The following is a 12,591-nucleotide window of genomic DNA, read 5'->3' as shown; positions in this document are numbered from 1 at the left end:
CTGACATGAAATACATCTGTTTAGACTAGTAATTTTCCAAATGACATTCTCCTATTCAAGTAAATAAAGAATTCTTCAAACAGAAGAAATGTTTAGTAAAAATCCCCTCAGTTACAGGACCTAATTAGTTAAAAGGCATCAAAGAGGTGTTATTAAAATGCCGGTAAGTGGTTCTATCTTGTATAGTTCTGCTGCTATGTTAATATATTCCCTGAGGCTCTATAAGTACTGTACCCTGAACTCAGAGAATCCATGTTCCCAGAACTGCTTTGAAGATCTGTTCCTGACCTGCCCAAATGTAACAGACACCATAAAAATCTTTTAATACAAAATCTCTCTCTTTGTATAAAGCTTATTTGAGATCAGCCATTATTCTATCAGAAATACAAACCCAAGCGTCTAGATACAGTGCTATTACATAAAGCAAAATAAGGGGAAACCATTAAAAATGTTCTGATAATATCCAAAACAAGATACACATTACTATTGATAAAGCAAAAAGTCCATTTTCCTCTCAGTTTCACGTTACCAATTGACTTGTTTAAATCTAGATGTAAGCCACACTGAATAGAACCTGACATTTCCATAACCACTTTGCCACACTATAAAGGCTAGGAATGTCAGGCCTTTTTTTACTGCTACAGACATGTCATGCAGGCACCACAGCAAGATTATTGTATTATCAGGATAATGAAAAGACAGGTGTGGCATGAACACAAGAGTGGGCACCACAAACTCCTGATATGAGGTTATTGGGCACATCAATGTAGTGCCTGAGCACCTTGAGTACTGTCCCCGACCCCTGCATAGGCCTTAACAGATCACTTTTACACCAGTTGACTAGGAGACACTGTTCCATCCCCCGCAACGATATGGCCTCAGTTATTCACACCTTCGTCACCTGGATTACAGCAGTGCAATATACCTTGGCATGAAGTCTTCCGTGCTTAGGAAGCTCCAGCTAGTACAGAACATGGCAGCAAGTCTCCTCAGCAACACGGGCTACTGCAATCACACCAAACCTGTCCTTTGCTCCATACACTGGCTTCCCCCTAGACTATTCAATCAAGTTTAAGGTCTTGATCCTTATCTTATGGCACTCCATGGCCTGGAGCCAGGGCAGTTATATATTGTTAAAAAAATTCCACTGCACACATTTCTCCCTCCCTTCCCCGTGAGAGGATGAGAGAACAAACATGCGACAGATGTTAGTCATATTGTTCAAGGCACTACTGGAAGGTGCTCAGATACTACAGGGAGGAGTGTGGTATAAGAACTTGAGTAGAGTGGGGTAGAATATAACCAAATTTTGGGTGCCCAACTATAGACACCTGAAGATGAGGTCCTACAGGTGCTGAGTACCTACAACTCCCTTTGATTTCATTTGGGACTTAACACCTATGTTCATTTTTCCCTTTTGTAAAATATTGGGTGTCCATCACTGAAGACCTCCCTAACTCAAGCAGTGGTTACCCTAGTACTGTAACAAATGCTCCCAACCTGATTGCCTTCCAGATACCTGCACATCCCCACTAAGTAAACATTAGTAGTGTCCTCCATCTGAGGCTGCCCTGGCCCCTATTGTCAAAACCCAGACTTCCCAGAAAATCCAATCAACCAAGTACAGTCCAAGTAATTTGGCTGGTTTTACATTTAGATTCGTGCATATTTCCCCATTGGTCATAACTTGGCGTAAAGAGTTCAAGGGACTAATTTCTCCGTTATTGACTACAACCTTTCAAAATAGCAATGAGGGACCATGTAATGTTTAGCAGCATAAGCAAAACATATGCTCATATGTGTGGATATTTTTAACATTCATTATAAAGCAGACCATAGCCATGCCACATCGGACAGATGTTCTATATTTACATACCCTAGCAGCACCTTATAAAGCAATTCTTGAATGGAGAAGGCTTTGTGTGCAATTTGATGTGTGTGCCAGTGTGCAGTATGTTGCTTCCTAAAGCTAGAGCTTGTTTTACATTCATGATAGCACTCTGAGCTGCTTGCCAGGAAGCCAAACGCTCTGTGAGGAAGCTAGGAAGAGAATGTACACAACATTCGGTAATGTCTGTATGTTTCCTCTATTCAGGGAGGGAGCCAAATGCAAGAAACCTAATATGAAAAAGAACTGAAATTTACCAGCAAAAATGAGTACAAAAGGAAAGAAAATGACCTATAACATATTCCCTAGAGATTTTTTTTGTCACTGTAATTCCTAGTCTTTCATGAGCATAGAAAATGCCAGCCTTTAATCCCAAAGAAATACTAACCTAATTAAAGCATGGTTTTAACTGACCATTTAGCCCACCTTTAAAGGTATATATATAGTTGTACTTTATCTTCTTATTTTAAGTTGAGCTTCCCTGAACAAATATATTTAAAAACACAAGCAAATGGATTTAAACTGAAGAAGAACAATAAATGTTGTTGCTCTTCTTTTTTCAAGACCTGGCCTGTTGGCTGTCCTTTGTTGCTCTGCCATTTCCCAGGGAGTAGTCGGAGCAGGGCTAGAAGCAAGAATGACTAGAAAAAAAAATCCAGGTGGCTCATTCCAGTGATGTACAAAAAAAATAAAATAAAAATCTCCCCTTTCCCCCATTTTATTTTCCTTATGAAATAAATGTTGAAAACTGAACATTTTATCTACAATATAAAGCAAAAATTGGGAGAGGTTTGTTTGTGGCCCCGGCCATTGTGCAATATATTCTCAAAAAAGAAAAGGAGGACTTGTGGCACCTTAGAGACTAACAAATTTATTTGAGCATAAGCTTTCATGAGCTACAGCTCACTTCATCGGATGCAAACGCATTTGCATCCGATGAAGTGAGCTGTAGCTCACGAAAGCTTATGCTCAAATAAATTTGTTAGTCTCTAAGGTGCCACAAGTCCTCCTTTTCTTTTTTGAGAATACAGACTAACATGGCTGCTACTCTGAAACCTGCAATATATTCTGGGGCTCTATACTCCTGCATGCATTTGATTCAGTTGCCTTCTGTTTCTGGGTTAATTGTTTAAAAGTGGTCACTTTTCAGCTATATATTTCTTTAAAAAGTTTAACAGGGAATATGTTGCTACATGTGTTTTGCCTCTGAACAGTAACCTTTGGGTTACTGTCTCCAGACAGCTAACAATAAATTTTCTGTACATGATACACTACTCGGTGTTTAAACCATTGCTTCGAGGCTGTAATTACTGTGTCTGCATTGCCATAATGCACAAGGTTAATAAGCTTCTCTGTCAGCATTGTGTGTCACCCTGACAGAGACTAAAATCACTGGAAGCCTGGCCTAATGGACTTCAAGGTTAAAGATATCACATGGTGTCTTCAATTTGGCTAGTCCCTGCCCAATGAGCTCTATGGGCTTCAGTTATGTATGTATGAATTTATCCCAGATAGTACTGAGTACCCTGACTACTGTGACAAGAAAATAGAGGCAGAAACCTGGATGTTTCTGGTATGTGGGCCACTGTAAATTTAGGGAACACACTAATGATATCAAATGGAATTTAATTTTGGGTGGGTTTTTTTTCAGATCAAGAGTGGCCTCAGATACAATGGACTCGCTCCTTTTTTCAGGCTGATGCCTGTTCCCATTTCTGCATCTGAATTCCCTCTATCTAATCTGAAGGACCTTTTATCTCATCAGCTTGATAGGATGCACTACAAAGATCCTCTGAGTTCGCTTTCAAGTTATCAGAATTGGAGGTTGGAGGAAAGACCAGCATCCCCAGTTGTGGGCTAATCATAGGACTTACTAACTCAATGGGACTTCTAGACAAAGCACACACTATCCTTAGCACTAAAGGTTTGTAGGATTGGGTCCACAACAGAGTTTTTCACAGTTCTTTAAGAAGGATTACTGTAAGGAAGACTGCTAATCTCTGTCCCTGCAGTCCTTCTAACCAAGAGTATAGTCAAAGTCTTCTGACTCTACTGTTTCTACTAAATTATTTAGGTCAGTCCTAGAAAAATGCACTAATTATTTGCTGCGTAAAAGGTAACCCACATAAAGGGGGAGATGATTAATGCTGACATGTCATACTGTAATGCTGCAGTTTCTAAATAAATAATAGAAGTTTGCTTCCTCTCTTGATGTAAAAAGGTTTTATAATTCAGGAAATAATGCCACGTTATCTTTCTACTGTTGGGTAATCACTTTGCCCTTTAAGAAGGCATCAGCTAGCATGTCAGTTCCTTCAGGAGTTTGAATTCTCTTCTCCTGCAACAGGGGCTCATCCGTCAAACACAGTTATAGAACTGATGCTTGTTGTCTATTACATATTGCATTACTTTGAGAAATAAAATCAGAGAGGCAGTGGGCCCAACTCTGATGTCAAGTACCCTGGCACAAATCAGGAGTAACTCCATCAGAGTCACACTGGCATAAAACAGGTTTTAAATGAGATTCTAATCAGCCCCATTATTTTAAGGTACATTCCTTAGGATGCAGGGTTAAGGGTCTTACTTCTGCCTTTCCTGACTCTTGGGCGCTTGTTTTCTCAACATTACCATTGTGTTGATGCTGGCTTCTTCATATATATGTTTATAAAGCATATAAGAGGGACATACAAAACCACACTCCTTTTTGTTGCATTGCAAATTTAATGATTCCCATGACAAAACATGTAAACTTGTACTAAGAAAATACCCCTCTCAAATGTCATGAGTTTTGTCATGGAATTAGCGGATAAAATGACTGCCTTAACATACGTAAATGTGTGAACAGTAATTAAGTGTTTTTCTATTTTGCTAATGTAGCATGAAGGAAGTCAGATAAAGGAATGCATACAGCTTCTCTATGCCTACAACAACCTCACTGGGGGGACTAAATAAAGATTAGAAGTGAATTTCAATTCTAGTCTGTGAACCTCAAAGAAACAAGACAGATTGGAGCTCATGCTACCGTGCTAAAAATAGTTGTGTAGACATTGTGGCTGGGGCTAGAGCTCGGGTACTAAAGCCTAGTGAAGAGAGGGAAGTGAACAAATACAGCTTAAGAGGATTATTATTAATTATTATTATTATTTTAAATTGCTCAAAAGTGTGTTAGTCAAGTCATACTGCAGATAAGAAGACAAGGTGGAAAGACCAACGTTGCAATTTATAGCAAGACTTTGGCAGCTAAAATGGTTCGTTCTTGCAGGTTTTGGTGTTTCAGAAGCAGTCAGTCCAATAATAAAAGTATCAGTATGAAATATGTCTTTGATATGGTACATTGTCTCTTGACTTTTACTTCCAATACTAATGCATGGAGATTTGAAGTGATGAAGAATAAAGGAGAAGCATGTAGAGTGAGATTTGAAGAAAATGTCTGTGTTCAAGACATCCTACTGGAGGGATTAAAATCTCATTAAGGTGTAAAAATCTAGGCATTTAATAACACAAAACAAAATTTACCTTTGTTAGCATTTAATAGGATTCACATTGTATGTTCCAGCAGCAGTCTCTTACCTGGTAATACTCAGCACATGTAAAGAGGACGCTGTAAGGCTCATCTCAGTCAAAAGAGCAGTTTAAAGTTCAATTTGCAAAATAATTTTCTCTTTCCATTCAGGTATAAATATTTTTGGTGCAGCTGGGCCTCGCTACCTTGCTAGAAAGAAAAGGGGAAGTTGCCTCCAAAATCCTCTCTTCTCTCATCTTATCTTATAGACATAGGGCTAAAATCGCACAGCCTTGTGCAAACTGGGTCTCTGTGCCCATTAGGGAGAGCTGGAGGTATTCCCACCATGTACCCTTTCAGGAGGGTTCTTGCTAGGGAAGGACAAATTTAAGTTACAACCGGGGACCCCAATGGCAGAACCTGCCTAGGAGATGCACTGAATCAGTGCAGCCTCAGCTGCCTAGTCACAGCCTCTCTTTGACTACAGTTGCTCACTTTTTGGGTATCACTGGACTTCTCAAACCAACTGGTAGAAGAAAGGCTGCGGTCACCTCGCACTGTTGCCACCTCATGCTTGGCTGATATTGCACTGTTGGAGACCTCCACTGGTGAAAGCTAGCATGGACTCCAGGCTGAAATTGGGTCAGTAAAGACAGTCTTATGGAAATAGGTTTGCGAAGCTTGCTGAGGAAGCACAAGTCCAGGAAAACTAAATGAATTCTTTGCTTCAGTCTTCACAGCTGAGGACGTTAGGGAGATTCCCAAACCTGAGCCGTCTTTTGTAGGTGACAAATCTGAGGAATTGTCACAGATTGAAGTGATACCAGAGGAGGTTTTGGAATTGAGAAACTTAACAGTAACAAGTCACAGTGACCAGATGGCATTCACCCAAGAGTTCTGAAAGAACTCAAATGTGAAATTGTGGAACTATTGATGATGGTTTGTAACCTGTCCTTTAAATCAGCTGCTGTACCCAATGACTGGAAGATAGCTAATGTAACGCCAATATTTAAGAAGGGTTCTAGAGGTGATCTTGGCAATTACAGACCAGTAAATCTAACATCAGTACTGGGAAAATTAGTTGAAACAATAGTAAAGAATAAAATTGTCAGACACATAGAAGAACTTAAATTGTTACGCAAACGTCAACATGGTTTCTGGAAAGGGAGATCATGACTTACTAATCTATTAAAAGTTCTTTGAGGGAGTCAACAAACATGTGGACAAGGGGAATCCAATGGACATAGTGTACTAAGATTTCCAGAAAGCCTTTGACAAGGTCTCTCACCAAAGGCTCTTACTTAAATTAAGTTGCCATGGGATAAGAGGGAAGATCCTTTCATGGATTGAGAACAGGTTAAAAGACAGGGAACAAAGGGTAGGAATAAATGGTAAATTTTCAGAATGGAGAGGGGTAACTAGTGATGTTCCCCAAGGGTCAGTCCTAGGACCAGTCCTATTCAATGTATTCATAAATGATCTGGAGAAAGGGGTAAACAGTGAGGTGGCAAAGTTTACAGATGATACTAAACTTCTCAAGATAGTTAAGACCAAAGCAGACTGTGAAGAACTTCAAAAAGATCTCACAAAACTAAGTGATTGGGCAACAAAATGGCAAATTAAATTTATTGTGGATAAATGTAAAGTAATGCACATTGGAAAAAATAACCCCAATTATACATACAATATGATGGGAGCTAATTTAGATACAACTAATCAGGAGAAAGATCTTGGAGTCTTCGTGGATAATTCTCTGAAGACATCCACACAGTGTGCAGTGGCAGTCAAAAAAGCAAACGGGATGTTAGGAATTATTTAAAAAGGATAGAGAATAAGACGGAGAATATCTTATTGCCCTTATATAAATCCATAGTACGCCCACATCTTGAATACTGCGTACAGATGTGGTCACTTCATCTCAAAAAAGATATACTGGCATTAGAAAAGGTTCAGAAAAGGGCAACTAAAATGATTAGGGGTTTGGAATGGGTCCCATATGAGGAGAGATTAAAGAGGCTAGGACTTTTCAGCGTGGAAAAGAGGAGACTAAGGGGGGATATGATAGAGGTATATAAAATCATGAGTGGTGTGGAGAAAGTGAATAAGGAAAAGTAATTTACTTGTTCCCATAATACAAGTACTAGGGGCCACCAAATTAAATTAATGGGTAGCAGGTTTAAAACAAATAAAAGGGAGTTGTTCTTCACTCAGCGCACAGTCAACCTGTGGAACTCCTTGCCTGAGGAGGTTGTGAAGGCTAGGACTATAATAGGGTTTAAAAGAGAACTGGATAAATTCATGGAGGTTAAGTCCATTAATGGCTATTAGCCAGGATGGGTAAGGAATGGTGTCCCTAGCCTCTGTTTGTCAGAGGGTGGAATTGGATGGCCAGAGAGAAATCACTAAATCATTACTTGTTAGGTTCACTCCCTCTGGGGCACCTGGCATTGGCCACTGTCGGTAGACATGATATTGGGCTGGATGGACCTTTGGTCTGACCCTGTATGGCCATTCTTATGTTAGGGCTTGGATCTCTGTTCATAGGGAATAGGGCCATGAATTGGAGGGCTATCCAGAAGCCCGATGGGAAGTAGCTGAGAAGTATGGCCTCTCTTCTGAAAGTGGCCCATGCCCTTGTAAAGGTTTAGAGGTATCACCAGCTGGAAAATGGATGCAGAGCCTGCCTGAAGTCAGTAAGCCTGTCTAGAAAGCAGACTGGACTGTTTGCCAAATTGTATTATTTTGTATGAAAATTGTATGTACCTCAGTTTACCTCCTTGATTTGTTCTGGCTGGCTGAATGGAGTTAAATCAAAGGAGGAACAAGCAGGAAGCAAAACAATGACAGAGATAAAGTATCTCCAGTGAGAATAATACCAGGGTCCTTAGGAAAACAATGGGTGAGCTAGTCATTGGGAATACCTACCTGCCTGTTGCTAGCCAGGTTAACAGGCCTATTTTTCTAAGGCCAGAGCCTAAGATCAAACGAACAATAAGCTACTAAAAACCAATGCCTAGAGAGAAAAAGATGGGTGAGCAGGCAGCAGCTGCTCAGAGATAGACTCTGCTGGACGGACATGGAGAGAGAGAGAGAGAGAGACTACAGAAGGAAAGACTGTCTCCTGCCCAGATAAAGACAAAGTCTGCAGCAGGACCATGGAACTCTGAACAGGCAGGGGCTCTGTGGGATATCTGGGACAGCTAGGCTCACCTGTGTTTTGGGAGAGGTGATGAGCTATAGGCAAGACCCAGGTGTGCGGGCCTGTTGTGGGTTTAATCCTTTCTCCCTGCTTGCAGAGTACCTTTGGCAAATGGGCAACATGGCTGTTTGAAAGGCTCTGTTCTGAGTCACTTTAACCAACCACTGGTCACAGGCACTTGGAGAGGAGTGTCTTGCAGGTGCCAATTGCAGTGGGGCTTGCAGTGCTAACACAGTTGAAAAATGGTGGGCTGCCACCATGGCATCCAGTCTGAGGGGGCAGAATCACAGGGTTCCAAGGGCACAGCAGTAAAGGTAGCAAAAAGGGGTGCAGTTATGAGGAACTGCAAGGAAGTATAAAACATCACTCATCCTGTGACTATGGCAGGTCAGTGGGAATAGGAGGAGTTGTAGTCTGGTGAGCTAGTCTAATGTAGGCTGAACCATGGGGTTCTACTCTGGAAAGTGTGCAGATAGAGGCCTGTCACTTGGAAAGAGTACCTATGGTAGAGACTGGGGGAGAGATTACAGGTGCCGCTTGTCCCTGAGCCCTCACGTGATGGTTGGAGGAAGAATGGAATTGCGAGAGTCCTGCTGGTGAGACACAATGCAAGAACACATCCCTACTGAATAGATCACAGAAAATTGCATTTAAGTCAGAACAGTAGGCAAATCCCAAGGCCAATGGGTCAGGTGCCAACAAGGCTCAATGAAACCCAGCTATATATTTCAGTCTCATCAGGAGCAGCCAGAACAGCCACATGCACACTCCTTTAAGTGTGAATTTGTGTGGCAGTCTACTAGGATTCTCTTGCCTGCATTTTTTGGCGAGATAATAATTCAACAACCTAACAGATACTGAATTACCCACAAGCTTTCTGACATCTGGTCTTTTACTTTATCTCAGACTTCACTTAAAATAACCTTAGCTGGATTACAAGCCTATAATTCTTGTAAAGATTTATTTAAGTATTTATAGAATGTGCCAGGATAAAAAGAAACCTCTTCCTCACCGCATCACCTACAGCAGTATTGGAAGATAAAAGCCTTGATGATTCCAAAGAGCCTGTGGAAATGTGTAACATTTTGGATGCTGCTGTTGTATTCGCTAATTAGACTAGAAAGGATTTTATGGTTTTTTTAATGGTATTTTAAAATCATTTGAAGAATTTCTATGTGCTGACCTTCTTTTTCTGTGCTCCATCCTTCTCTCTGGTTTCAGCGATTCCTGCTGTTACGTAAGCAGTTGACTTGGCAAAGTGCAGCAAGCTGTTTATCCTCAGACATACTATTTCAGGATGGCTGGGTCCTAATCCCTTGGGTTGGCTGTAGTCGCTGATTCCAGAAGCAAATACCATTTCATGGTAGCAAGCCATTAACCAGTTATGTGCAGTTTTGCTCTGCATTGTTCAAAATAAAAAAAAAATTACCATGAATATCATAAGAAACAAATTAGCACTTTTGATCTCTGTGATCTTCAGTATTGTTCACTCACCTGTACAATAACATATTTGATCTAGGAGAGAACACTTTGCTAACCGAAGAAACAACGTCCACCAATTCTGTCTTCTCTAACATGGCTGTTTTAGCATTTGTAAGATTTGAAGGCAGTCAAGGACCTTTTCTGCCTTTGAGAGATAATACTTCTTTTGGAACCACTCTTTGACCTTTTAAATGGAGGGAGAGAGAGAGAGAGAGAGAGAGAGTGTGTATGTGTAATTCATTGAAAATTAATAGTTGCTCACATAAACAAAAGTAAGAAAATATTTGCTGCCCCAACAGAATAGCAGTGATGCAGTATACAATGGTTGACATCAAAAACTCAACACTTACCCACAATTAGAGGATCTCTTTCTTTCCGTGACCCTCCTTTGTCAGCTGTGATCTCTGGGACAGTGCTGATAAGGTCTAGGATGAAGCTTGTGAAAGCCAGAGAGAAAGCATTCTAAGGCAAAGGTACTCACTTTTGGAACAAATTCTAGAGGAGGAAGTATAGGCTTGCCCTCTTTAAAACACTAAGGTTCGCTCATTTGCCAAAGCCTTCTTGTCTTAACAGAAAACAAGGAAATACTAACATGGCAAGAAAAAACAACCCTAGAAGAGATTTGGATCCAAGGAGAGAAGAACTGAGTTCACTCTAACGCCACCATAAACATTGCTTTAAAAGACACCAATTCCGTTTAGCACTTTGGGAATGGGCACTGCAGTAAAACCATAAATGGACAGTTACCACCAGAGTGATACTGGACACTGTGAAGTCATTTCCTATAAACAGTCTAGCAATGTCTCAGAATACCTCTGCGTGCTACCTGGATAAATGTTGGCATACTGGTGGTGACCAAAGTAAGTTAAAAAAAATCAAGATGATGTAGTTATAGTTAACATTCACAACAAACAAAACATTTTGTTTTCACACAAACAAATTATTGGAAACCACACCCCCAAAATAATTTATCAAAGGAGTTGGGGGAAAAAGGTCTTGTCATCTGTTATTCTGAAGAATACAGTAAAGAAAACTAGAAATCCTCTAAATTGGTTTTATCATATTTGCATGCAGGCCTGATCCAATGCCCACTGAAGTCTGTGAGGGAGGTCTTTCCATTGGGCATTGAATCAGGCCCAGAGTGTGTATGTATGTCAATATCTCAATTCTTTAAACAAACTTTTGCTGCTTTCCTTTTGTAGAAGAAGGAAGTGTTCTCAACTGAATGAACATAGAGAACCCCAGATCAGAAACAAACATTTGGAATCACTCTAGCGGTTTGTAAATACTGAGGGTTTTATTTCCACTTCACATGGTCTCAGACAGACTCAAACATGACCAATTACAATTTAGTATGCCCACAGTTCTCAATGTTTCCCCAAAACAAAGAAAGTTCTCAGTAAATACTGTACATAGCCAGCTGAACTGTTAACAATAATTTAAAAACTTTTTTTTTGTATCGTCAATTCAAGAATACCAACAATAAAAGTACAGTACAGGTAATTTCACAACAATATTACAGTGAAACGGATTGACTCACATTTATGTGATGGTACAAGTAAAGCAACAGTATGTACATGCACTAAAGTGCTAGGAACCCAAAGGCATGCAAGTCAAGTATTGTATGTGTATTATACAGCTAATTTCACAAGACTTTCTGAGGCATTCTTTTCTCTTTTAAATGTGGTGTGTTTACCTGTATTCCCCTCTAGCTTATTTAATTCAGTTCTAGTCAACTACCTTAATGGCTTTCACTACTTAAAATTTACTGCTTCTGACAATATGAAGCATCCCTAAGAACCTTCCTCTTTTAAAATTGGTGACACTGACATTAAAATAGAATAAAATTAACTTTAAAAATACCCTAGTTTTACATGGGGAAAACAAAACAAAAAAACCCTCAAAAAAACCAATACCCCCCCCAAACAAAATAAAAAACACAACAGTGCAAATATAACAAAAAGGCAGTCAGTACTGGGGGAGAGAGAGTGCATTCAGTTTCCCTTAAAAATGTACATTTTATTTTAAATCTTATTCTTTATATTTATATCATTTTACCTTTTTTGTTAATATACTGTATGTAGAAAAGATGGAGACAAAAATAATTTTTTCATAGCTCAGAAAACTAAGTTATTACAGGCACGTTAACTGTTTCATTCTAGAAACATCGCTGTTTTACAGGTTGGACATTCAGCAGTTGAGCTTGAAAACATTCTTTGACCTCAACAACTAGATCTCTCTTTGTTGAGAAAGATGGGCCACGGTGATGGTGCTAAAATGTAAATTACAGTGAATTCTTCCTGTGATAATTCATGCAGGCTTGCATCACTGGTTTGGGTTCTCCATCTGCAGTTCCTTGCTTCCATATTCCTCAGAGGAAGTCAAATCTCCAGTTGACTGAGATTGTGAGGCAGTAGGGGAATGTGAAGCCCATCTTGAAGGTGGGCGCCGATTTGCTGGTCTCTCTGGCCGGGAGAAGCAGGATTCTAGGGACGGAGCTAGTGCGGAACAAGGTAGTTC

General features: G+C 40.0%; 1 protein-coding gene across 7 annotated transcripts in view; it reads right to left on the bottom strand.

The window, feature by feature from the left end:
• Window positions 1–11,349: 11,349 nt before the first annotated feature.
• The window catches only part of MTCL1 (microtubule crosslinking factor 1), a 185,327-nt gene continuing 184,085 nt past the window's right edge, over window positions 11,350–12,591 (bottom strand). For 6 of the 7 annotated variants that reach the window (XM_043508090.1, XM_038392755.2, XM_038392756.2 and 3 more), the window contains one exon: window positions 11,350–12,591. In XM_043508090.1, the coding sequence (XP_043364025.1) occupies window positions 12,397–12,591 (195 nt within the window). In that variant the 3' untranslated portion in view covers window positions 11,350–12,396. The other variant, XM_043508093.1, reaches the window with a different exon arrangement.

This window comes from Dermochelys coriacea, chromosome 2 (genome assembly GCF_009764565.3).
Source record: "Dermochelys coriacea isolate rDerCor1 chromosome 2, rDerCor1.pri.v4, whole genome shotgun sequence".
NCBI lineage: Eukaryota > Metazoa > Chordata > Testudines > Dermochelyidae > Dermochelys > Dermochelys coriacea.
Note: the sequence above shows the minus strand (reverse complement) of the source record. Positions and strands in the feature narration are given on the sequence as shown.